The sequence below is a fragment of the Anolis carolinensis genome, unplaced genomic scaffold (genome assembly GCF_035594765.1).
Source record: "Anolis carolinensis isolate JA03-04 unplaced genomic scaffold, rAnoCar3.1.pri scaffold_7, whole genome shotgun sequence".
In the NCBI taxonomy this organism is placed as follows: Eukaryota; Metazoa; Chordata; class Lepidosauria; order Squamata; family Dactyloidae; genus Anolis; species Anolis carolinensis.
The window spans coordinates 18,565,669-18,588,630 of record NW_026943818.1 but is presented as its reverse complement, the minus strand read 5'-3'; the positions used below and the strand labels follow the sequence as shown (position 1 = coordinate 18,588,630).

Below are 22,962 nucleotides of genomic sequence, written 5' to 3'. Positions count from 1 at the left end.
TAGCCTTTGAAGCTCTCCCCCCAAAAAACCCAAAGGCCTTTTAATTATGGACCCCTCACTGTTAACGAATCAGGATCCAAACAAAGCTCATGAGGAGTAATAGAGCTGACAGTCAAGTCCCACAGACATGGCTTACCATAAAATCCTAGAGTTGGAAGAGACTCTTAAAGGCCATCAAGTTCAACCCCCTTCTGCTTGGCAGGAGGATAGAATTTTATTATTATTATCATTACATTATTATTATCATCATCATCAGTATTATTATTAGACTCACAGAGTTAGGAGCGACCCTAAGGACCATCCAGTCCAACCCCTTTCTGCCAGGCAGGAAGATATTACTATTATATTATTATCTAATATTATTATTATAATTATTATATTCACAGAGTTGAGAGAGACCCCAAGGACCATCTAGCCTAACCCCCTTCTGCTAGGCAGGAAAATAGAATTACTATTATATTGTATTATTATCTAATATATTATTATTATTATTATTATTATTATTATTATTATTACTGTTATTATTAGACTCACAGAGTTGGGAAAGATCCCAAGGATCATCTAGTCCAACTCCCTTCTGCTAGGCAGGAAGAAAGATTTACTGTTCTATTATTATCTATTATTATTATTATCTATTATTATTATTACTATTAGACTCACAGAGTTGGTAGAGATTTCAAGGATAACCCAGTCCAAGCCCTTTCTGCTACACAGGAAGATAGAATTAATATTCTATTCTATTATTATATTATTCTGTTCTATTCTATTATTATTATTATTATTAGTAGTAGTAGTAGTATTAGACTCACAGAGTTGGGAGAGACTCCAAGGACTATCCAGTCCAACCCCCTTCTGCTAGACAGGTAGATAAAATTATTATATTATCTATCTATCTATCTATCTATCTATCATCATCATTATTAATCTTTCCAGCCATATAAAGTGCCATCCCAATATAAGAGAAGAATGTGGGGGTGCAATTTCTACCCCATCTGGATTCCCAAACCACAGCTTTTCAGAGAAAACCAATGGGAGATGCAGTCAAACAGCATTTGTCTTTGTAAAAAGAAAGAATACTAGAAAGGGCGGAAAAGGCAGGCCTTTAAAGAAGATTTAAGGATCAAGTCAGGAGCTGCTGTGGTTTTTAGCTTTGAATATGTTTCTATGGTTTTTAACTGAATTTTAAAAATACCACTGATATTTCATTCTTTTTCAATGTTTGTATATTTGAAGATTTTAAATTGCATTGAGGTGCTTTTGATGAAAGCCGCTTTGAGTTTCCTTGTGGAGAGAAAAAGTGGGTTATAAATAAACATAATAACAATAACAAAATAAAAGTTTCTTTATAGAAGGCTTCATAATTTAATCTGTCAGAATCGTGTGATCTTAGTGGGGGGGGGGGGGGGATATCATCCGGAGAGCTATGTCCCCCAGAAAGTACTGATTTTTCATTTGTAGAGCATGGAGGTTGGGGTTCAAATCCCTGCTCAGCCAAGAGTGAGCTTCCACAAGCCTCTCTCTTTCAGCCACTCAAGGGAAAGGCGAAGGTGAATCTCTCAGGGCCAGGAAAGGAACGCAACAACAACAATCTTCCTATCAGGTCCCCAAAGCTCAGGGACACAGCCAGGTGTGTTCACCTGGCACCAAAACAAGGACCGTCCAGATATTCTCAAAGCCAGAAGCAATTCATACTCAAGTCCGCAAAGAACGCTGCATGACTTTAAGGACAACCCAAATCCTGTTTGCTTAGCCTCCCGTAAGATATAAGTCCAGCCTAAGAAGGCCCTTCCTTGCCAACTTGCTACCATTTTGACCTGCTGCTGGTCCTAGGCTCCTTTACCTATTACTACTACTACTACAATTATTATTATTATTATTATTATTATTATTATTATTATTATTATTATTATTATTATATCTATTTCTATCCTGCTTTTTCTCTCCATACGGAGACTCCTTGCTTTTCTGTTAACTGGCCCTGATTGTTTCCTATCTGGAGTTCCCCTGATTTTTTAAAATACTGGTATCCAGATTTTATTCATTTTCATGATTCCTTCTTTCTGTTGAAATTGTCCCACCCTGAACATCATTCCACAGATATATAAACCCCACTTTCTTAGTTTCCAACAGACCTGACAACCTCTGAGGATGCCTGCCATATATGTGGGCGAAACGTCAGGAGAAAATGCTTCTGGAACATGGCCATACAGCTCGGAAAACTCACAGCAACCCAATAATATTTTCACAGGAAACCATGATAACGATTTTAAGCAGGATACAAATAATAATAATTTAAGCAAATTTTAGGTGAATGTAATAATAATTTTAGCAGGATACAAATAATAGTAATAATTTTAAAAGGGATACAAATGATATTAAGGTTTTCCCCTGACATTAAGTCTAGTCGTGTCCAACTCTGGGGTTGGTGCTCATCTCCATTTCTAAGCTGAAGAGCCGGCATTGTCCATAGAGGCCTTCAAGGTCATGTGGCCACTGGCATGACTGCATGGAGCGCTATTACCTTCCCACCAGAGCAGTACCTATTGATCTACTCACATTTGCATGTTTTCGAACTACTAGGTTGGCAGAAGCGGGAGCTCACCCCACTCCCTGGATTTGAACCTCTGACCTTTTGGTCAGCAAGTTCAGCAGCTCAATGGTTTAATCCGCTACACCACTGGGGGCTCCTGATGATATTAAGCAGGATACAAATAATAAGAATAATAATTTAAGCAAATTTTATGTGAATATAATAAATAATGAAATGTTAAGTGGAATACAAATAATAACAGTTTAAAGCAGGATACAAATAATAATAGTAACAATATTTTTAAAAGGGATACAAATACTAACACTAAGCAAGATACAAATAATATTTTAAAGCAAGATACAAATAATATTAATTTAAGTAAAATTAAGTACATATAATAATTTTAAGTGGCATACAAATAATAATAATTGAAAACAAATTTAAGTCAATACAACAACAACAACAACAACAACAACAACGATAATTTAAAGCAAATAATTTTTTTTTCCTTTGAGTGTGGTGGTAGCTCTTTCCTTGGAAGCTTTGAAACAGAGGTTGGATGGCCATCTGTCAGGAGTACTTTGATTGTGTTTTTCCTGCACGGCAGGAAGTGGTTGGACTAGATGGCCCACATGGTATCTTCCAATTCTATTATTCTATGCTTCTATTGGCCTGGGGCCAGAAATCTCAACTACCCACCAAAAAGCAAAAATACACAGAAGAAGAACCCTGACGAAAGGAGGCCATGGAGCACGACTGGACAGAAAACCAGGGAATTGTTTTTATAAAAAAAGTTCTATGGCTCTTTTTTTTATTCCTAAAGGCTTTTTGGAAGGATTCCTAAGAGGTTTTTTGACCCTTTTTAATTTTACTGTTTTTTAAACGGCTCTTGATCACATTAACTGCTTTTTAAACAGCACCCTTGAAATTAAATTGCTTTTAATGTTTCGGAAAGTTTAATTCCATGTTAATGTTATCCTTTCGACTGTATCGTATTTACTCGTAAGCCACTCTTAAGGAGTCATTGCGAGTCCGCTTCTGAGCAAAATACAAAGTGCTAAGCGGTTCAGGTCCAGGCTATTTGTCCAACCACATCTCCTTATATAGACCATTTCTCACACATTGTAATGTAAACGCCTGATATGCAGGATTTGCTTTCTTTCACTGGACCAAATTTGATATGCCCAAATTTGAATATTGGTGGGGTTAGAAGGGGATTGATTTTGTCATTTGGGAGATGTAGTTGGGATTTATAGTTCACCTATAATCAAACAGAATTCTGAAGTCCACCAACAATGGAATTGAACCAAACTTGGCATACAGAACTCCCATGACCAACAGAAAATACTGGAAGAGTTTGGTAGGCATTGACCTTGAGATTTGGAGTTCTAGTTCACCTACATCCAGAGAGCACTGTGGACTCAATGATAGATCTGGACAAAACTTGGCATGAATACTCAATCTGCCCAAATTTGAACACTGGTGGATTTTGGAGAAAACGGACCTTGACATTTGGGAGTTGTAGTTGCTGGCATTTATAGTTCACCTACAATCAAGGAGCCCATTGAACCCTACCAACGATAGAATTGGCCCAAACTTCCCACACAGAACCTCCATGACCAACAGAAAAAACTGGAGGGATTTGAGTTCCTAAGACCATCAAAAATATGTGTTTTCTGGTGGTCTTTGGTGACCCCTCTGAAACCCCCCGCCCAACTCCCAGGTTGAGAAACACTGGTTTAGTGTATACGCTTTGTGCAGTCATGTTTTATTGGTTTGGTCATGTATTCTTTCAAATTTATTTCTTACTATTTTAATCAAGAATATTTTATTGTAATAAATCTGTTAATATTATTTCTCATTTTTTGATATTGTGTGATATAATTACAACATTGAATGCTTGCCTTTTTATATGTATGCAAACCACCCTGAGTCCCTCTGGGGAGAGAGGGCAGTCTAGAAAGGAAGTATTGTTATTATAATATTTATTTGTTAACCACTTATGAAAATTAAATTCAAAAAGTAATGATAGCAATAATAGTAATGGTATTCCCAGAGGGGCCCTTACCTTCCACATACTGCACCGGATTCCCAATTTTAGCGGCCGAGGCATCTCCGGGTCTGAGCACCTCCATATCCATCACAATCACCACTTTCCTGAAAGAGGTAATAACAAAAAGAATAAATGTATTACCCACCTCTCCCTGCAGCTGCCTCTTTAGGGCCACAATCTGCAAAAGCCCAACAAGAACCAACTGTTTTTTGACCTTTTCCCGTCATTTTGAACATTTACCTTCCATCTTTCAAGGTGTTGACGATGAAGCGGTTAATTTGGCAGATGGTGTTGACGGCCAGGCTCTGCTCGTCCACCATGGAATTCAGTTGTGTGGCCAGCATGAAGGCTACAATGCAGAAATAACAGAAAGGGGGAGGAATTGTTTTTAAACGAAGAAATAAATACAGTAAAATATTTACCATCAAAGACAAGATAAGCCTGAACTCGGGACGTTTTGGGTTCAAAAAGCTGGACAGACCAAGGCCCCTTCCACATAGCTGAATAAAAACCCACATAATCTGCTTTGAATTGGGATAAAGGAAATGTGGGCTCAGACAACCCAGTTCAAAGGAGATATGAGATTTTCTACCTTGATATTCTGGGTTACATGCCTGTGTGAAAGGGCCCCAGGAGGGGTTTCAATTTTATTTATTCATTTATTTATTTATTACAACATTTCTACCCCGCCCTTCTCACCCACAAAGGGGACTCAGGGCGGCTTACAATGTGAGGAAATTGCTGTGTTTCTATTGTTATTACATATTATAAGGAGACTCAAAGTGGCTAACATTAAAAGCATTATAATACAATTAAAATATACAAATATCCGAAAGTAAAAAGGATTTGACACATTTATTTCAACCTTCCGACCAACAACTGTGCATTAAGGTGAAAAGGAGAGGTGGGAACTAAATAGCAATGTATTATTATTATTATTATTATTATTACACGAAAGCGTGTTCACTCCATCGCTCATCAGCATCCGGTAACGTGGAGGGCCATTTGCAGTAGTGATGGGGCGGATATTCTGGGAAGAAAACGCAGTATTGATTAACAAAATCCACACAATTAAAATTAACATACATAATAAAATAAAACTTTATTTATATCCCGCCTTATCTCTCCGTGGGGACAACAAGCAGCGGCATACATTCAATGGTGTAAGGTGCTAACAAAACTGAAACAACCAAAGCCACACAAAACAAAAAACACACAATAAATCAGTTAAACTATTCATCCAATATTTTAATACACTGAATCTCTACCTGCACCTACCACCCATGGGGCATTTATTCATTTAGCTGCTCTATTATTATTATATTCACTTAAAATATTATTATTTTAGCCTGCTTAATATTATTTGCATCTCTTTAACGATATTATTGTTATTGTTATTTGTATCCCACTTTATTATATTGGCTAAAATTTGCTTAAAAGTATTATTATTATTATATTCACTTAAAAATAATGTAAATAATTATTATTTGTATCCTTTCCAAAAGAAAGATGGCAAAGCTTGCCACCTTGAGGCCAATCCCAGTTCTGCTTCTGTCCATTGAAAGCCTTCGACAACCTGGACACAGCATATTATTGGAGAACACAGAAACGCTGGGCCACTCTAACAACCAGCGTATCAGACGACACAGAGAAGTCAATGAAGTCCACAAGAAGCACGTGGACAATTTCAACAGAAAGGAGGAAACCAGTATAAAAAAAACCCCAGAATCAAGATAGTTAATAAAGAACAACACTCTGAAAACAGGAGAATTCCAGACAGGAAACAATTAGGTCCAGCTAACACATCCCAACAAAGGATTCCCCCAGGCAGGAAGCAGCCAGGCTTTGAAGCTGCAAGGCTATCCAGTGCTAATCAAGGTGATCAACTGCAACATTGACACTTGATGTGGGCGAAACATCAGGAGAGAATGCTTCTGGAACATAGCCATACAGCTATCCAGTAATTTTCTAATATAGTATCACTTATCAAACAGAAAACAGTGCCAGCAACACAACAGGGGATGGATAGATATAAGACAGATATATACTCACAATAAGCTGGAGAACGGCCTTCACAACGTTCTCTCCTTGCATAATACTCTGCAAAAAGGAAAGCAGAACAAAAAAGTGTTTTTTTCCCATTCCTTGAATCCCTACATCAACCCCAATGACGGATCTGCACCAAACATGGAACACAGTGCTCTGGTGACCAACTGAACATAATGGAAGACTTGGGGGGAGAACTAACCCACCCACCTGGGAGTTGTGCATCCAGAGCACTCTGAACCTCATCAATAATGGATCTGGAGCAAATTTGGCACACAGACCCAACATGCCCAACTGTGAATACAGGCAGAGTTTGGGAGTGATTACTCTCGGAATCTGGGAGTTGTAGTTCACCTGCATCGAGTGAACTGTGACCCCCCCCACTGACAATGGGCTGGGACCAAACTTGGCACAGAGAAGTCGCATGACCAACTGAACATAATTTGGGGGTTAGTAAGAATGGACCTTGATTTTGGGAGTTATAGTTCACCTGCATCCAGAAAGCAATGAACACAGCCGATGTCAGATCTGGACCAAACTTGGCAACAGACCCAACATGGGCATAATAACTGTGCGTACAGGCCTGGTTTTGAGGTGATTGACCTCAGATCTGGGAGTTGTAGTTCACCCTTATCCAGAGACCACTGTTTTGGCGGAGGCTTGACCCACGATTCTGAGAATTGTAGTCCTCCCACATCATTATGTATTTTTTAATGGGAGCATTCATAAGAAACGAAATCCAAGACTGGCTTTTTTCCTCTAATACATAGTGTTAGTAACTTAACTAAATGATATGACTTAACACCCCAAAACAAACAATGCCAGGTACCCAAGCTAGTAATAATAATATTAATACTACACATGCCTGCTATAGTCAGGGATGCTGTGAATCGAGGCAGGATATCAATAATAATCTACAGCATTACATACAGGTATGTGTGTGTGTGTGTGTATATATATATATATGTCAATATTATAACTGGTGCATGTTATTGTTTATTGATGTATTGTACTTTGTTATTATTTTGTATCTGATATTTCTGTGAGCCGCCCCAAGTCCCCTCTGGGGGAGATGGAGGCGGGATACAAATAACCTTATTATTATTATTATTATTATATACATATATATACAGTAAAGATAAGTAAGGACATGACTGTATCTATGTATAGCTAAGTGAAACAAAATACAGTAGAGTCTCACTTATCCAAGATAAACGGGCCGGCAGAAGCTTGGATAAGCGAAAATCTTGGATAATAAGGAGGTATTAAGAAAAAAGCATATTAAACAAAAAAATTACATTATAATTTTACAAATTAAGCACCAAAACATCATGTTTTACAAGAAATTGACAGAAAAAGCAGTTCAATACACAGTAACGTTATGTAGTAATTACTGTATTTACGAATTTAGCACCAAAACATGGCAACATTTACTACAAAAACAATGACTACTAAAAGGCAAACTGCCTTGGATAATACAGAACTCTGGATAAGTGAAGCTTGGACAAGTGAGACTCTACTGTACACGTGTATATAGAGCAGGTATGGGCAAACACTGGAGGACCAAAGTTTGCCCATGCCTGATACAGAAAGTTGAGAGGCAGGCCTCACCGCGATGGCCCCTTCACTCAGGCGCAGCGCCATGGCGTCTCTCCTCCGTGCTTTCCCGCCTCAGACTGGCCACCGAGGTTGGAGACGCACGCATGCGCAGAAAGGGGATCTCCCCTCGGTCGCGGGCTGCCATTGGACGCCCCTTGCCGGCGCCGAGCCCCAATTGGCCGAGCTTCACAAGCCCGGGCGGAAGTACCCCTTGCCCGGCGAGGTTTCGGCCTCACTGCTAGCGCCGCCTCTCCCGCTCCTCTAGGCCTCGGGCGCCTCCGAAGGGAAAAAGGACCGTTTTTGAGGCGCTTCTCCCCTCAGCCGCCGGCTCTTGGTTTCTCCTCTAACCCACCCCTTGTTTGGCCTCCGTGTTTTGGCCCGGCCCTTCTCCCGCCGCCATCCCTGCAAGGTAGGACTGCGCGCCCGAAAAGCGCTCCCGAAAGGCACCGCGTGTGGAGAGTAATATATAGTAATATATATATACACACACACACATACATACATACGCACTATTATGTGATATACATTATTATCTTATCTGGATATATATATATATACAGTAGACTCTCACTTATCCAAGCTAAATGGGCTGGCAGAAGCTTGGATAAGTGAATATCTTGGATAATAAGGAGGGATTAAGGAAAAGCCTATTAAACATCAAATTAGGTTATGATTTTACAAATTAAGCACCAAAACATCATGTTATACAATAAATTTGACAGAAAAAGTAGTTCAATATGCAGTAATGTTAGGTTGTAATTACTGTATTTATGAATTTAGCACCAAAATATCACGATATATTAAAAACATTGACTACAAAAATGGCTTGGATTATCCAGAGGCTTGGATAAGCGAGGCTTGGATAAGTGAGACTCTACTGTATATGTATGTGTTGGTTGGCCAGGTTGTTGGGCGGTGTTAGCTGGCCCTGATTGTTTCCTTTCTGGAATTCCCAATTTCCCTGCTTTCAGACTGTTGCTCCTTATTTACTGTCCTGGTTTTAGAGATTATATTGTTCTGTATTATTATACCACAGTAATTATTACTTATAATATCTATAATCTTATATTGTACTTGTGTATAAGCCGAGGCACCTAATTTTACCACAAAAAACCTGGGAAAACATTGAGATACCATTAATATTACATCAAATGAGGCATCAGTAGTTTAAATGTTTTTGAATCTTTACATCAAACTGTAATGTAAGATATGACTGTCCAATTCTGATTAAATCATTATTTTCATCTTCTTCAATGTAAATGTGCTTGTGTATCCTTTTAATAATAATAGAGTGAAATAATGAATGTAATAACAATAATAATAATAAATGCAGTAAAATAATAAACGTAATAATAAATAGAATAAAATAAATGTAAAAGTAACAACAATAATAGAAAAAAATAATAAATGTAATAATAATAATTAATAGAGTAAAATAATAAATGTAACAATACCAATAATAATAGAGAAAAATAATAAATGTACCATATATACTCGAGTATAAGCTGACCTGAATATAAGCCCACCAGGACCCTCACCCGAGTATAAGCCGAGGAGGGTTTTTTTTTCAGTCCTAAAAATATATAGATATATATAGATACATAGAGTATATAGATATACTGTATATACTATCATGTGATATAGATTAATATATCATACATATATATGCTATTATGTGATATAATTAATATATCTTATATAGATACTATTATGAGATATATATTATTCTATCTTATATAGATTAATATATATGCTATTATGTGATATATATATTATTCTACTTTATATATTATTCTGGGATTAGAGGAAATGTATGATTGTGATTTAGGATGAGTAGAAATTGTTGTTATTATTATTATTAGGGGTGGAATCTGGAGCACAGTTGAAGATGGACCTTCCAGTGGAAAAATGGCAAATGCATGTCAGGCAGAAATGGTCTTCCTTGGAGCCTTCCCTGAAGGAGAAGCTGAGCCGTCCTTCGTCTCTCAGGGCCGCCTTCCTCCTCTCTTCCTCCCTCCTTCAGTAAGTCTTTTCACAAATACGCGAAATACTAAAGGGGTATTTTGGGTGAGAAGCCCTTGCATTGTTTCCCATTTTTCTCCTTCCCTTTGTATTATTATTTGTAGGCCAGAAGATGAGGAATATTTGCTCAGTCTCTCCAAGGACTTCTCTGTGAACAAGGATCCCAGCCTGGTTCTCTCCTGCAAAGAGGACGGGAATACAAGATTTCGGAGAAAGGAGTACAAATCTGCCGCAGCCCTATATTCCAAGGTAACAAGAATAAGACATTTTTGGAAAAGGAGAGTATGAATTTGCTGCAGAGTTATATTCCAGGGTAGTAGTAGTAGTAATAATAATAACATATATATCTATACACATAATAAAAGTGAAAATGTGTATATGGCAGAGGTGTCCCAAGCTAGTTAGTAATAATAATAATAAATGTTGGGGAAAGGAGTACAAATCTGCTGCAGCACTATATTCCAGGGTAGTAATACAGTAGAGTCTCACTTATCCAAGCTAAACGGGCCGGCAGAAGCTTGGATAAGCGAATATCTTGGATAATAAGGAGGGATTAAGGAAAAGCCTATTAAACATCAAATTAGGTTATGATTTTACAAATTAAGCACCAAAACATCATGTTATACAACAAATTGGACAGAAAAAGTAGTTCAATACGCAGTAATGCTATGTTGTAATTACTGTATTTACGAATATAGCACCAAAATATCACGATATATTGAAAACATTGACTACAAAAATGGCTTGGATAATCCAGAGGCTTGGATAAGCGAGGCTTGGATAAGTGAGACTCTACTGTAGTAATAATAATAATAATAATAATAATTATTATTATTATTATTATTATTATTATTATTATTATTATTGGGAAAGGAGTATGAATGCCGCAGTGCTATATTCCAGGGTAAGAATAAGAATAATTTTGGGGAAAGGAGTATGATTAAGGGATTAATTTTCATAAAAGAAGTGTCTACTCCTCTGAATCCTTTTGTTTGGACTTTTCTAGGCTCTGTCTCATGCGGAAATCGGCAGCCCCGAAATGGCCATTTGTTACGCCAACCGCTCTGCAGCCCTTTTCCATCTGGGTCAGTTTGAGGTGAGTTTGCCTGTGTTTTGGGGTTTGTTTACCTGCATTGACAGCTCAGCCTCCCATTTTGAGCAAAACAGCTTTGTAAAAATCCAAAATATATTATTATTTTTATTTAATATTATTATTATTATTAATGTTTTGATTCTCCTTCCAAGAGGATGATCACACCAGCCAACAAGCTCTTTTTGGGTGGCTTTTTTTTTTTGCAAATTGTATATTAAAATCCACAACATATTATCATTTAATATTATTCTTATTGTTTTGATTCCAAGGGGATGATTGTACCAGCCAACGAGCTCTTTTTGGGTGGCTTTATTTGCAAATTGCTTATTAAAATCCACAAGATATTATTATCATTTAATATTATCCTTATTCTTATTGTTTGGATTCTCCTTCCAAGGGGAGGATCGCAACAGCCAACAAGCTCTTTTTGAGTGGCTTTGTTTGCAAATTGCATATTAAAATCCACAACATATTATTATTATTTAATATTATTGTTGTTGTTGTTGTTTTGATTCTCTTTCCAAGGGGAGGATCGCAACAGCCAATGAGCTCTTTTTGAGTGGCTTTGTTTTCAAATTGCATATCAAAATCCACAATATATTATTATCATTTAATATTATTCTCATAATTGTTTTAATTCTCCTTCCAAGGGGATGATCGCACCAGACAGGAGCTCTTTTTGGGTCGCTTTGTTTAAAATCCACAATAGATTATTATAATTTATTGTTGTTGTTGTTGTTGTTGTTGTTGTTGTTTTGATTCTCCTTCCAAGGGGAGGATCACACCAGCCAACGAGCTCTTTTTGGGTTGCTTTGTTTGCAAATTGCATATTAAAATCCACAATATATTCTTATAATTTAATATTATTGTTGTTGTTGTTGTTGTTTTGATTCTCCTTCCAAGGGGAGGATCGCACAAGCCAACGAGCTCTTTTCAGCCGGCTTTTTTTTTCTTTTGCATGGTGCCCATTACCCACCGTTGCTGCCCATCGTGATGCTTTTGCCTTCATGTTCCCGCTCCAGGTTTGCTTGGCGGACATTGGGAGGGCACAGGAAGGGGGCTACCCGGAGAAACTGTCCCCCAAACTTTTCCTGCGCCGAGCGGAGTGCCTCCAAAAAGTGTCCCAACTGGAAGGCGAAAGGGTTCCTGAGACGGATGCCGAAGCCTGGGAGGAAAATGGCCTCATCTCATGCGCCTCCCCGTCCATGCGCTTGGCCTTTTCCAAAGACAAAGGGCGCCACTGCATTGCGCAGACGGATATCGTTCCCGGTGAGATTTTGCTCAAAGAGGAGGCCTTTGTCGCCGTCCTGTGCCCAGGGGAAGAAGACATCCATTGCCATCACTGTCTGAGCCCACTCGTCGCCTCCGTCCCTTGCCGCGGGTGCAGCTACGCCAAGTACTGTGGCTCTGCTTGTGCCCGTGCGGCGTGGCAGAGCTACCATCAGAGGGAGTGTCCATTTGGGGGGCTGCTCCTTGCCATGGGGGTCTTCTGCCACGTTGCCTTGCGGACCATTTTTGTAGCTGGATTCGAGGAGGTCACACTTTTTGTGGAGAACGATGAGGAGCAGACAACGGGAATTTCCATCCCGGGCTGCGACGCCGACGGCCGGTACCGCAGTTCCTATCAGGCCGTCTTCGGACTTTTGCCTCATGTTGAGAAACACAGCCCCGAGTTCAAGTTCCTCTGCGGCTTCAGCGTCGCAGCCTTGTGCCGGGTCATGGGAAAGGAGCTGTTTGTGGGCAAAGACGGAGAAAACGTGGCCCAAGACGTCCTTGGGGAAGCTGTGCTGAGGCATGTGCTGCAGCTGCAGTGCAATGCGCAGGCCGTGACCGCCCTACGCGTCTCGGGTGAGAGCCAGAAGGGGTCAGTGTATAGATAGAAAGGATTAGCTATTCGCCTCTAGGGATGAATACATGCAATGATCAGGTGCAGCCACAAGAGGGCAGTGTGTAGATAGAAAGGATTAGCAGTTAGCTTTTAGGGATTAATGTATGCTGTGCTCAGGTGCAGCCACAAGAGGGCAGTGTATAGATAAGAAAGGATTAGCTACTTTCCTTTAGGGATGAATGTATGCAATGATCAGATGCAGCCATTTGAGGGCAGTGTATAGATAGAAAGGATCAGCTGCTTTCCTCTAGGGATAAATGTATACAGTGCTCAGGTGCAGCCATAAGAGGGCAGTGTATAGATAGAAAGGATTAGCTATTAGCCTTTAAGGATGAATGTATGCAATGATCAGGTACAGCCACAAGAAGGCAGGACATAGATAGAAAGGATCAGCTACTGTACTAGCTAGGGATATATATTATTATATTTACTTTCAACGCCTTGAGGATCTAATTCAATCTTTCCAAAAGCTATATTAAAAGAACTACATAACTAAATAGGAAAGTTAACATATGGCTATCTAGCTATCTAAGTCTTTATCCCTCTGGAGGCATCTTGTCTGTCTCCATGCTCACAAGAGGAGCAGTGGAGCAAATGCGCTTCAGCACTTCAGTCATTATAACTTTACAAAAGTTATATTCAACAGAGGAACAGAAATGGAGGACTCGGGAATTTTGAATGCGGGATAGGAGGAAAGAATCAGGCCATCTGCCTATCTGTGTCCTTGATGAGAACTAGACACTTGTGCAGGTTGAATTCCAGTATAAAGATTACTCCCCTTTTCCCTCAGGGTGCGAAGCAGTGGCTCGGCAGGAGGAGGTGACGCTGGCCACGGCCCTCTTCCCGGTGCTCAGCCTCCTGAACCACTCCTGCGACCCCAACACCAGCGTGACTTTTGACGGGCGGACAGCAACGGCCAGGGCTTCGCGGGCCATTCCCCGAGGGCAGGAGATCCTCCATTGCTACGGTGAGCTGCCCTGCTGCTCTCATTGAATTCCAGAGTTGAAAGGGGCTCCCAAAGGTCATCCAGTCCAGTCTCCCTCTACTGCCAGAAAATCAAAGCACAATCAAAGCCCTCCTGACAGAGGGACACACAACCTCTGCTTAATAATAGTAGTAGTAGTAATAATAATAATAATAATAATAATAATAATAATAATAATAATAATGGAAGAATCATCGGATTCTACAGTTGAGAGGGACCCCCAAAGGCCATCCAGTCCAGCTCCTTTCTGTCAGGCAGGAGAAACGCTGCCCAAGCCCTCTCAACAGATGGCCACACAGCTTCTGCTTAATTATAATCATAATTATAGAATGATAGGATCCTAGAGTTAGAAGGGACCCCCAAAGGCCATCCAGTGCAAGCCTATTCCACCATGAAGGAAGATACCATCTGATTTCTCCTGACAGAGATCCACCCAGACTCTACCTAATAATAATAATAATAATAATAATAATAATAATAATAATAATAATAATGTGATTCAGTACAACAGCCAGCAGAGTGTCTGCTGTGGACTCATCTTGTGTTTCTAATAATAATAATAATAATAATAATAATATATTTTCTAATAATAATAATAATAATACCTCCAGTATCCTAGGCCCTTGGGAAGAGCCTGATATTTAGAGACAAATCCCAGACACTTGGACCTAATGTGCATGTGTGCTGTGCTGTTAAGTACATGTAAAATAATAACAATAGTAATAATATATCTCTAATAATAATACCTCCAATATCCTAAACCCTTGGGAAGAGCCCGATATTCAGAAATGAATCACAGTCACTTGGACCTAATGTGCATGTGTGCTATGCTGTTATGTACACAGAAAATAATAACAGTAATGATAATATATCTAATAATAATAATGATGATACCTCTAATATCCTAGGCCCTTGGGAAGAGCCCGATATTCAGAGATAAAGCCCAGAAGCTTGGACCTAATGTGCATGTGTGCTGTGTTATGTACATGTAATAATAATAATATATTATATAATAATGATAATAATATCTCTAATATCCTAGGCCCTTGGGAAGAGCCCGATATTCAGAGATAAAGCCCAGAAGCTTGGACCTAATGCGCATGTGTGCTGTGCTGTTATGTACATGTAATAATATCAATATATAATATAATAATGTATAATAATAATAATAATAATAATAATCAATACCTCTAATATCCATGGGAAGGCCAGATATTCAGAGACTGAGCCCAGACACTTGGACTTAATGTGCATGTTTGCTGTGTTGTTATGTAGATGTATAATAATAATAATTATACTTGCGAAGTGTCCGATGTGTGACCCAATACAACAGCCAGCAGAGTGTCTGCTGTGGACTCATTTTGTTGTGTTTCAAATTATTATTATTATTATTATTATTTATCACCCTGCTTGTTCTCTTTAAAAGGAGACACACAAAGCGGCGTCCAGTAAAACCAATACCATCTCGTTGGACTTCTCTTGTTGTGTTTCTAATAATAATAATAATAGTAATATCATAGGATCTTAGACTTGGAAGCAACCCACGACCACTTTCCCAGCCTCCTGGTGCTCATGCATCAGGCTTATTTCTTGCTTGACTTCTTTGGCCTTCTCTCGCCCGGCCAAGTGTGAAGTGAGGAATCAATTTTTAAACAGTTGCCGGCTGTTGCGTTTCTGGGTGACCAGACAGATAGAGATTTTTTCCAGCTCAAGGAGCCTGAATCGAAGGGGAAACAGGCCGCTTCCTGCTCACCTTGGCACCTTCTCTCTTGGCATTTAAAACATCTTATAGAGCAGGCTGCTGATCTGTGACCGTAATAATAAAATGCACTTGTCCATTCTCTCGGCAGGGCCCCACCGGTGCAGGATGAAGCCCTCGGAGAGGCGGCAGAGGCTCCTGGCCCAGTATTTCTTCGAATGCCGTTGCTCTGCTTGCACAGATGAGACGGGCCCTGAGTCCGCCTCCGGATCAACCCTCTTCTGCTGTCCCACCTGTCGTGCGCCCATGCAGGTAAGCCTCGCTGGTTTATGACAGTAAGGACAGTGTGGCCTGACATCCATCCCTGCTTTCCATTATCGTTTCCAGGGGGAAGGCCTGTTCCTCTGTTGTTCTAGTGCTTCTTGCAAAGCCATGCTCCCAAAAGAAGGCTTTCAGCATCAGCTGCGTGAACTCCGGCAGCACATGGAGGCAGCCATGGATCTTCTAGCACAGGGCAAAGCAGGTGAGAGGCTGGCCCAGGAAAACATTGGGGAAACATCAAGGAAGATCCCTTTCTCTGTTTTTAATTTATTTACAAACTAACTTGAGTACCCGGCGTTGCCCAGGTTATTTGAAAAAGTCCATTTTTTTTATTAGCGATGTTTATATCCCGCCCTTCTCACCCCGAAGGGGACTCAGGGCGGCTCACAAGTCATATGTACATACAATATATTATATTATTTGTATAGCACAATACAAGCATTATATATTACTATATTGTACTACAACACTATATTGCGATATTATTAGCAATATTACATGTAATAGAAATATACCATTATAAGTGTATAATTATTATTATATTGTATTACATTATAATATTATTAATATATGCATATACAATATATTATAGTATTCGTATAGCACAATACAAGCATTATATATTACTATATTGTACTACAACACTATATTGCAATATTATTAGCAATATTACATGTAATAGAAATATACCATTATAAGTGTATAATTATTATTATATTGTATTACATTATAATATTATTAATATATGCATATACAATATATTATAGTATTCGTATAGCACAATACAAGCATTATATATTACTACATTGTATTATAATGCTATATTGTAATATTATTAGTAATATTACATGTAATATAAATATACAATTATAATAGTGTATTATTATTATATTGTATTACATTATAATATTATTATCAATATTATATGTATATAAAATATATTATGAGTATAGCACAATATAAGCATTATATATTACAGTATTGTACTATTACACTATATTGCAATATTATTAGTAATATTACATGTAATGTAAATATACAATTATAATAGTGTATTATTATTATATGTATATACAATATATTATGAGTATAGCACGATACAAGCATTATATATTACTATATTGTAGTATTATTAGTAATATTACATGTAATAGAGATATACCATTATAAGTGTATAATAATAATTATTATATTTTATTACATTATATTGTTCTAACTATACCAAATGGGGGTACAGGGTTCAAATGATTGTAAGAGCTGTTCAACAGTGGAACTCCCTGCCTCGGAGTGTGGCCGAAGCTCCTTTCTTGGAAGCTTTGAAACAGAGGTTGGATGGCCATCTGTTGGGAGTGCTTCGATTGTGCTTTCCCTGCATGGGCAGGGGTTGGACTAGATGGCCCATGGGATCTCTTCCAACTCTTATTATTCTATGATTCTTGGGCTGTTGGTAAAGGAGTGCCTCAACCACAATATGGATTCTCAGTTTGCCTTTCCTTTTCTCTCCAGATCGGTCCGTGGAGCAGCTCCGGAAGTGCCACTTGGAAGCCCAGCAGCTCCTCTCTCCGGGGCATTTGGTAGTAGGGGAGATTGAGGACCACCTGGCGCAGGTGCATGCCACGCAAGGTAAGGGCTGTGCCCTGCAACTCACCTGGCCTTCATTACCGTAGTCCAGAACCTTCTTGTTGTTGTTGTTTCAGTGTGGCAGCCTTTCTTTCATGTGGGAAAGGATGGCACACAGATCCAGTAGTTCTGACTCTTCCCTGGAGCCTTGTTGTTGTTGTTGTTGTTGTTGTTCAGTGTGGCAGCATTTCTTTCATGTCGAAAAGGATGATGATGATGAGATAATAATGCAGTGTTCCCTCACTACTTCGCGGTTCACTTTTCGCAGGTTCGCTATTTCGCGGTTTTTCAATAAACTCTAAAAGACTATTCTAAATCATAAAAAATTACAATTTACAGCCTAAGGAAGGGAGGAAGGAGAAGCTGAAGGGAGAAAAAAGGAGCCCAAGCAGCAAGAGGAGGAGAAGGACGCGATTTATCAACACACAATTGATTGATAAAGACTTTAAATAGTGTATAACTACTAGAATAATGTATAAATATTGAAATCAATATAGTGTCCCTACTTTGCGGATTTTCACTTATTGCAGGTGGTCCTGGAACCTAACCCCAGCAATAAGTGAGGGAGCACTGTAATAATATTATTAATAATAATCTAGTGGTTCCGACCCTTCCCCAGAGCCTTGTTGTTGTTGTTGTTGTTGTTGTTGTTGTTGTTCAGTGTGGCAGCCTTTCCTTCATGTGGGAATGGATGGCACATAGATCCAGTGGTTCTGACCCTTCCCCAGAGTCTTGTTGTTGTTGTTGTTGTTGTTGTTTTTGTTGTTCAGTGTGGCAGCATTTCCTTTATGTCAAAAAGGATGATGATGATGATGATGATAATAATAATAATAATATAGGCAGTCCCTGAGTTAAGAACAATAGAGGTTCTGTATGTTTGTTCTTAAACAGAATTTTTACTGAAGTTTCCCACTCATAGCAGGAAAAGGAAACTTCTGTTATAGGGAACCCGTTGTCTTCATACAATGGTGTTTCAGGCAGAAGAGAGTCATGGAGCCTGCTTTATACCTATATGCCACTTTTCTGCTTCGCTGTCTTTGCAGGGAATTGGCCCGAAGCAGCAGCACATCTGCGTAGGAGCATCGAGGTTGTGGAGGCCCATTATGGGGCCGGCAGCATCGAAGTGGGGCAGGAGCTCTTCAAACTGGCCCAGGTCCTCTTCAACGGGTGAGTCTCTGGTTAAACGGGCATTTGTGCTCTGAGCATTTACCCCAAAACCCTGCGTGGAGAATGGAGGTTGTTTCTGTGCCCTCTGTATGCGCTCAGATCCCCCTCTAATATCCTCCTAAAGATATTAGCGGTATTAGATTATTATTATTAATAATAATAATATTATACATTATTCATATATATAATTATTATATTATTTTAATTATAATTATATATTATTATAATATATTATTATATTTCCATGTACATAACAACACCGCACATTCACATGAGATCCAAATATCTGGGCTTTGTCTCTGAATATTGGGCTCTTCCCACAGGCCTAGGATATTAGAGATATTATTAGATTATTATTGTTATATTTATTATATATTACGATTATGATGATGATGATTATTTTATTCCCGTGTAAATAACAACACAGCACACATGCACAATAGGGCCAAGTGTCTGGGATTCACCTCTGAATATCAGGCATAGAATATTAGAAGTATTATTATTATTATTATTATTATTATTATTATTATTATTATTATTATACTGTGTTACACGATTTTCGTTCTTGGGTTATAACTGCCATTTCCAAATTGGTTCTATCAGAAAAAGATGGGAAAAGTTTGTTAAACTGCCAAAACTTTGTCTTTGTGGGACATCCTTCAGCACATTTCGGCTCTGGTTTCCCGACGAATAATCTCATCATCGAGTCTCAACCAATTCAACATGGCACGTGACACAAAAACAAAGATTTTGGAGTAGGACAATGACTTTTGAAGCAAGGACCACATAACGAATCAGGAAAGACACTTCCAAACCAGGAACAGATTTTCAAAGTTTGTTCCATAGTGATGTTATTATTTGGCTTTAAAGATTTTAAATCTTTGTTTTTAATCCTGGCCATACCTGATTCCAATTTGGTTCTAGCTGGGGACTGCCTGTAATAATAATAATAATAATAATAATAATAATAATAATAATAATAATAATAATAATAATAATAATAAATTAATAATAATAAATTAATAATAATATGTTAATAATAATATGTTAATAATAATATATAAGAAATAATATATAATATTAATGATGATGATGATGATGATGATAATGATAATAATAGGGATAGCTGAGTGGCTGCTTATGGCGGTGCTTGGAAACTACTCCTCCGCTGACCTTGCCCTCCCTTGTTTGACAGGCGTTTTGTCCCAGAGGCGCTTCAGGCGGCGGAGAAGGCCGAGGCGGTGCTGTCGGTGCAGCTGGGGCCCCGGGGCCCTGAGGTCCAAGAGTTGCAGGAGATGAAGGCCTGCCTGGAGAAGCTGCTCCAAGGATGAGGCCCCAGATGCCAGGCTGCAAGCCAACAAATATGAACACACTTGCAAAGGCTTTGAGAACACAGCATTGTTTTTTCCTGCCCTTCACGTCATCACACATGGACTTCACATGTGTTACAAGGGCCCAGCAGAGACTGTACTATCTGAGACTTCTAAGGAAACCACAACTGAATCATGAACCGCTGGTGAGTTTCTCCCGCTGTCCTCACCTACTCATTACTTGCCCTCTTTCTCTTCTCGTTGGAAGAACTTTCTCATTCCCACTGCCTTAAGAAAGCTCAGAACACTCTTAAGGATCCACTTCACCCGGCATATTTCTTTTTTGAATTATTGCCGTCTGGCAGATGGTACAGGGTGACAATGACAAGGACAAACAGCTTTTAGAGAGCTGTGGCTATGTTGAACTCTGTGGTTTCGTGTTGATGTGGCATTGGGGGCTGGTGTGGTGGTGGTGTGGAAGAATGGGTGCGTTGTTTTCTCATAAGTGCGGAGGAAGGCATGTAATTTTGTTGTGTAATAGCACAATGACAATAAAGCTATGCTATTCCAACTCTAAAATTCTATGATACGGATTTTTAGCAGAAGCTGGATGGCCCTCTGTCAAGAGGGATCGGATTGCACCTTCCTCAATGGTAGAAGGAGGTTGTTGTTATCATTTTCATTATTATTATTGACACAAAGACAGAGTATGACACAGCAAGTGAGATATATATGCTGGATTTCGTATCACAAGTTGAACACTTCCCATTAATATTAATACTGTAATAGAGTAAAACAATAAATGTAATAGTAACTAATAGTAGAGTAAAATAATACATGTAATAATTATAATAGAGTAAAATAATAAATGCAATAAATAACAATACAGTAAAGTCTCACTTATCCAAGCCTCGCTTATCCAAGCTTCTGGATTATCCAAGCCATTTTTGTAGTCAATGTTTGCAATATATCGTGATATTTTGGTGCTAAATTCGTAAATATAGTAATTAAAACATAACATTTATGCGTATTGAACAACTTTTTCCGTCAAATGTGTTGTATAATATGATGTTTTGATGCTTAATTTGTAAAATCATAACCTAATTTGATATTTCCTTAATCCCTCCTTATTATCCAAGATATTCGCTAATCCAAGCTTTTGCTGGCCTGTTTAGCTTGGATAAGTGAGACTCTACTGTAATAGGGAAAATTATAAATTTACCATATATAAACTGACCGGAATATAAGCCAGCCAGGACCCACACTCGAGTATAAGCCGAGGGGGGCTTTTTCAGCCCTAAAGAAGGACTGAAAAACTCGTCTTAAACTCGAATATATACGGTAGTTCTTCAGTCTAACAGCTGAGTTGCCTGTGTGCCATTACATGATTGCTTGTGAATATCACTCGTTCAAAGGGTTGACTTTGAACAAGGTCATGCCTTTTCTTGATGTTTTCAAAAGTTGGTCTCCACATGTTCATGGAGATTTGCATTTGACATCATTTTTCCTTTTCAATAAGGTTATGATTCTATTTACAGTAGAGTTTCACTTATCCAAGCTTCTGGATTATCCAAGCCATTTTTGTAGTCAATGTTTTCAATACATCGTAATATTTTGGTGCTAAATTCGTAAATACAGTAATTACTACATAGCATTACTGCGTATTGCCCTACTTTTTCTGTCAAATTTGTTGTATAACATGAGGTTTTGGTGCTTAATTTGTAAAACCATCACCTAATTTGACGTTTAATAGGCTTTTCCTTAATCCTTCCTTATTATCCAACATATTCGCTTATCCAAGCTTCTGCCGGCCCGTTTAGCTTGGATAAGTGAGACTCTACTGTATTTCCAAAAGGATATGTGCCACAGAGACTGGGTGCAGTTACTTTCCAAAATTATTATTATGTTGATGTTTATGTTTATTAATACACCACACAAGGAGACCCTTCCAAGACCATGACCCTATGGTTCTCAACGCTCGCTTTCCAGGCAGAAGCGTGTTTATTGTGGCACGGCTACACAACCCGGCAAGATAGGGATGGCCGCCCACCCTTTCCGCCGGCCGCTCTAAGGGCTCCGGGGGTCCAGGACCTTCCCGATGAAGAGCAAGGCGCCGGTGTCGGTGTCCCGGAGCACGAAGAGGAAGGGCCGGTCCATGTGGTACTCGATGGGGAAGTCGAGGCGGGCGGCCTCCGTGTCCGGCGGGAAGGCGTCCCCGGCCCCCTCCTCCCCGAGGTCCAGGGCCACTTTGTGCAGGACGTGGGTCACCTTCAGGGCCTTCGGGGCGATCTTGCTGAAGTCGGGCGCCGAGAAGAGCCCCTGCAGCCCTGCGGGGAGGACGACGCATCATTGGGTCATTCCAAAAAGGGAGAAGCCAAGCAACAACAGTAGCGGTTTAGCAGATCAGAAGCTTCTTGAGCACAGCAGTGGAGCAAATGTACTTCAGCAATTCAGGAACAATCTTTCAAAAGAACTATGTAACTAGATAAGAACGTAGGGCCTATTTATCTCTGCCTACCTGTGTCCTTGATGAGGACTAGGAACTTGTGCAGGATAGTGGCTGAGCTGCCACTATTGTACAATTGCAGTTAAATTGGGGTCTCTGTGCTATGTTTCGCGATGAATGGCT

General features: G+C 39.2%; 3 protein-coding genes across 6 annotated transcripts in view; 1 reads left to right on the top strand and 2 right to left on the bottom strand.

Moving 5' to 3' along the window:
• rpa1 (replication protein A1) overlaps positions 1-8,395 on the bottom strand; it is a 34,489-nt gene extending 26,094 nt beyond the window's left edge. For both annotated transcript variants that reach the window (XM_008119451.2, XM_062960043.1), the window contains exons 1-5: positions 8,241-8,395; positions 6,636-6,683; positions 5,535-5,613; positions 4,824-4,932; positions 4,599-4,687 (exon numbers count right to left, since the gene is read on the bottom strand). In XM_008119451.2, coding sequence (XP_008117658.1) covers positions 4,599-4,687; positions 4,824-4,932; positions 5,535-5,613; positions 6,636-6,683; positions 8,241-8,273 — 358 coding nt within the window. In that variant the 5' untranslated portion in view covers positions 8,274-8,395. The remainder of the gene's footprint in view (positions 1-4,598; positions 4,688-4,823; positions 4,933-5,534; positions 5,614-6,635; positions 6,684-8,240) is intronic.
• A 37-nt stretch (positions 8,396-8,432) lies between these two features.
• Positions 8,433-22,962, top strand: part of smyd4 (SET and MYND domain containing 4) — a 15,333-nt gene continuing 803 nt past the window's right edge. The window contains exons 1-12 of one of the 3 annotated variants that reach the window (XR_010000224.1): positions 8,433-8,637; positions 10,091-10,250; positions 10,355-10,499; positions 11,257-11,346; positions 12,366-13,191; positions 14,022-14,198; positions 16,067-16,227; positions 16,303-16,438; positions 17,743-17,859; positions 18,900-19,023; positions 20,219-20,539; positions 22,323-22,462. Coding sequence is in view for 1 of the 3 variants with exons in the window: in XM_008119452.2 (XP_008117659.1) it covers positions 10,117-10,250; positions 10,355-10,499; positions 11,257-11,346; positions 12,366-13,191; positions 14,022-14,198; positions 16,067-16,227; positions 16,303-16,438; positions 17,743-17,859; positions 18,900-19,023; positions 20,219-20,354 (2,046 nt within the window). In the remaining 2 variants the exon portion in view is untranslated. Of the gene's footprint in view, positions 8,638-10,090; positions 10,251-10,354; positions 10,500-11,256; positions 11,347-12,365; positions 13,192-14,021; positions 14,199-16,066; positions 16,228-16,302; positions 16,439-17,742; positions 17,860-18,899; positions 19,024-20,218; positions 21,352-22,322; positions 22,463-22,962 lie in introns of those variants that run through there. The other 2 variants (XR_010000225.1, XM_008119452.2) reach the window with 2 other exon arrangements.
• Positions 22,297-22,962, bottom strand: part of LOC100556536 (uncharacterized) — a 14,939-nt gene continuing 14,273 nt past the window's right edge. The window contains exon 17 of the mRNA XM_062959849.1: positions 22,297-22,660. Within this exon, the coding sequence (XP_062815919.1) occupies positions 22,401-22,660 (260 nt within the window). The 3' untranslated portion in view covers positions 22,297-22,400. The remainder of the gene's footprint in view (positions 22,661-22,962) is intronic.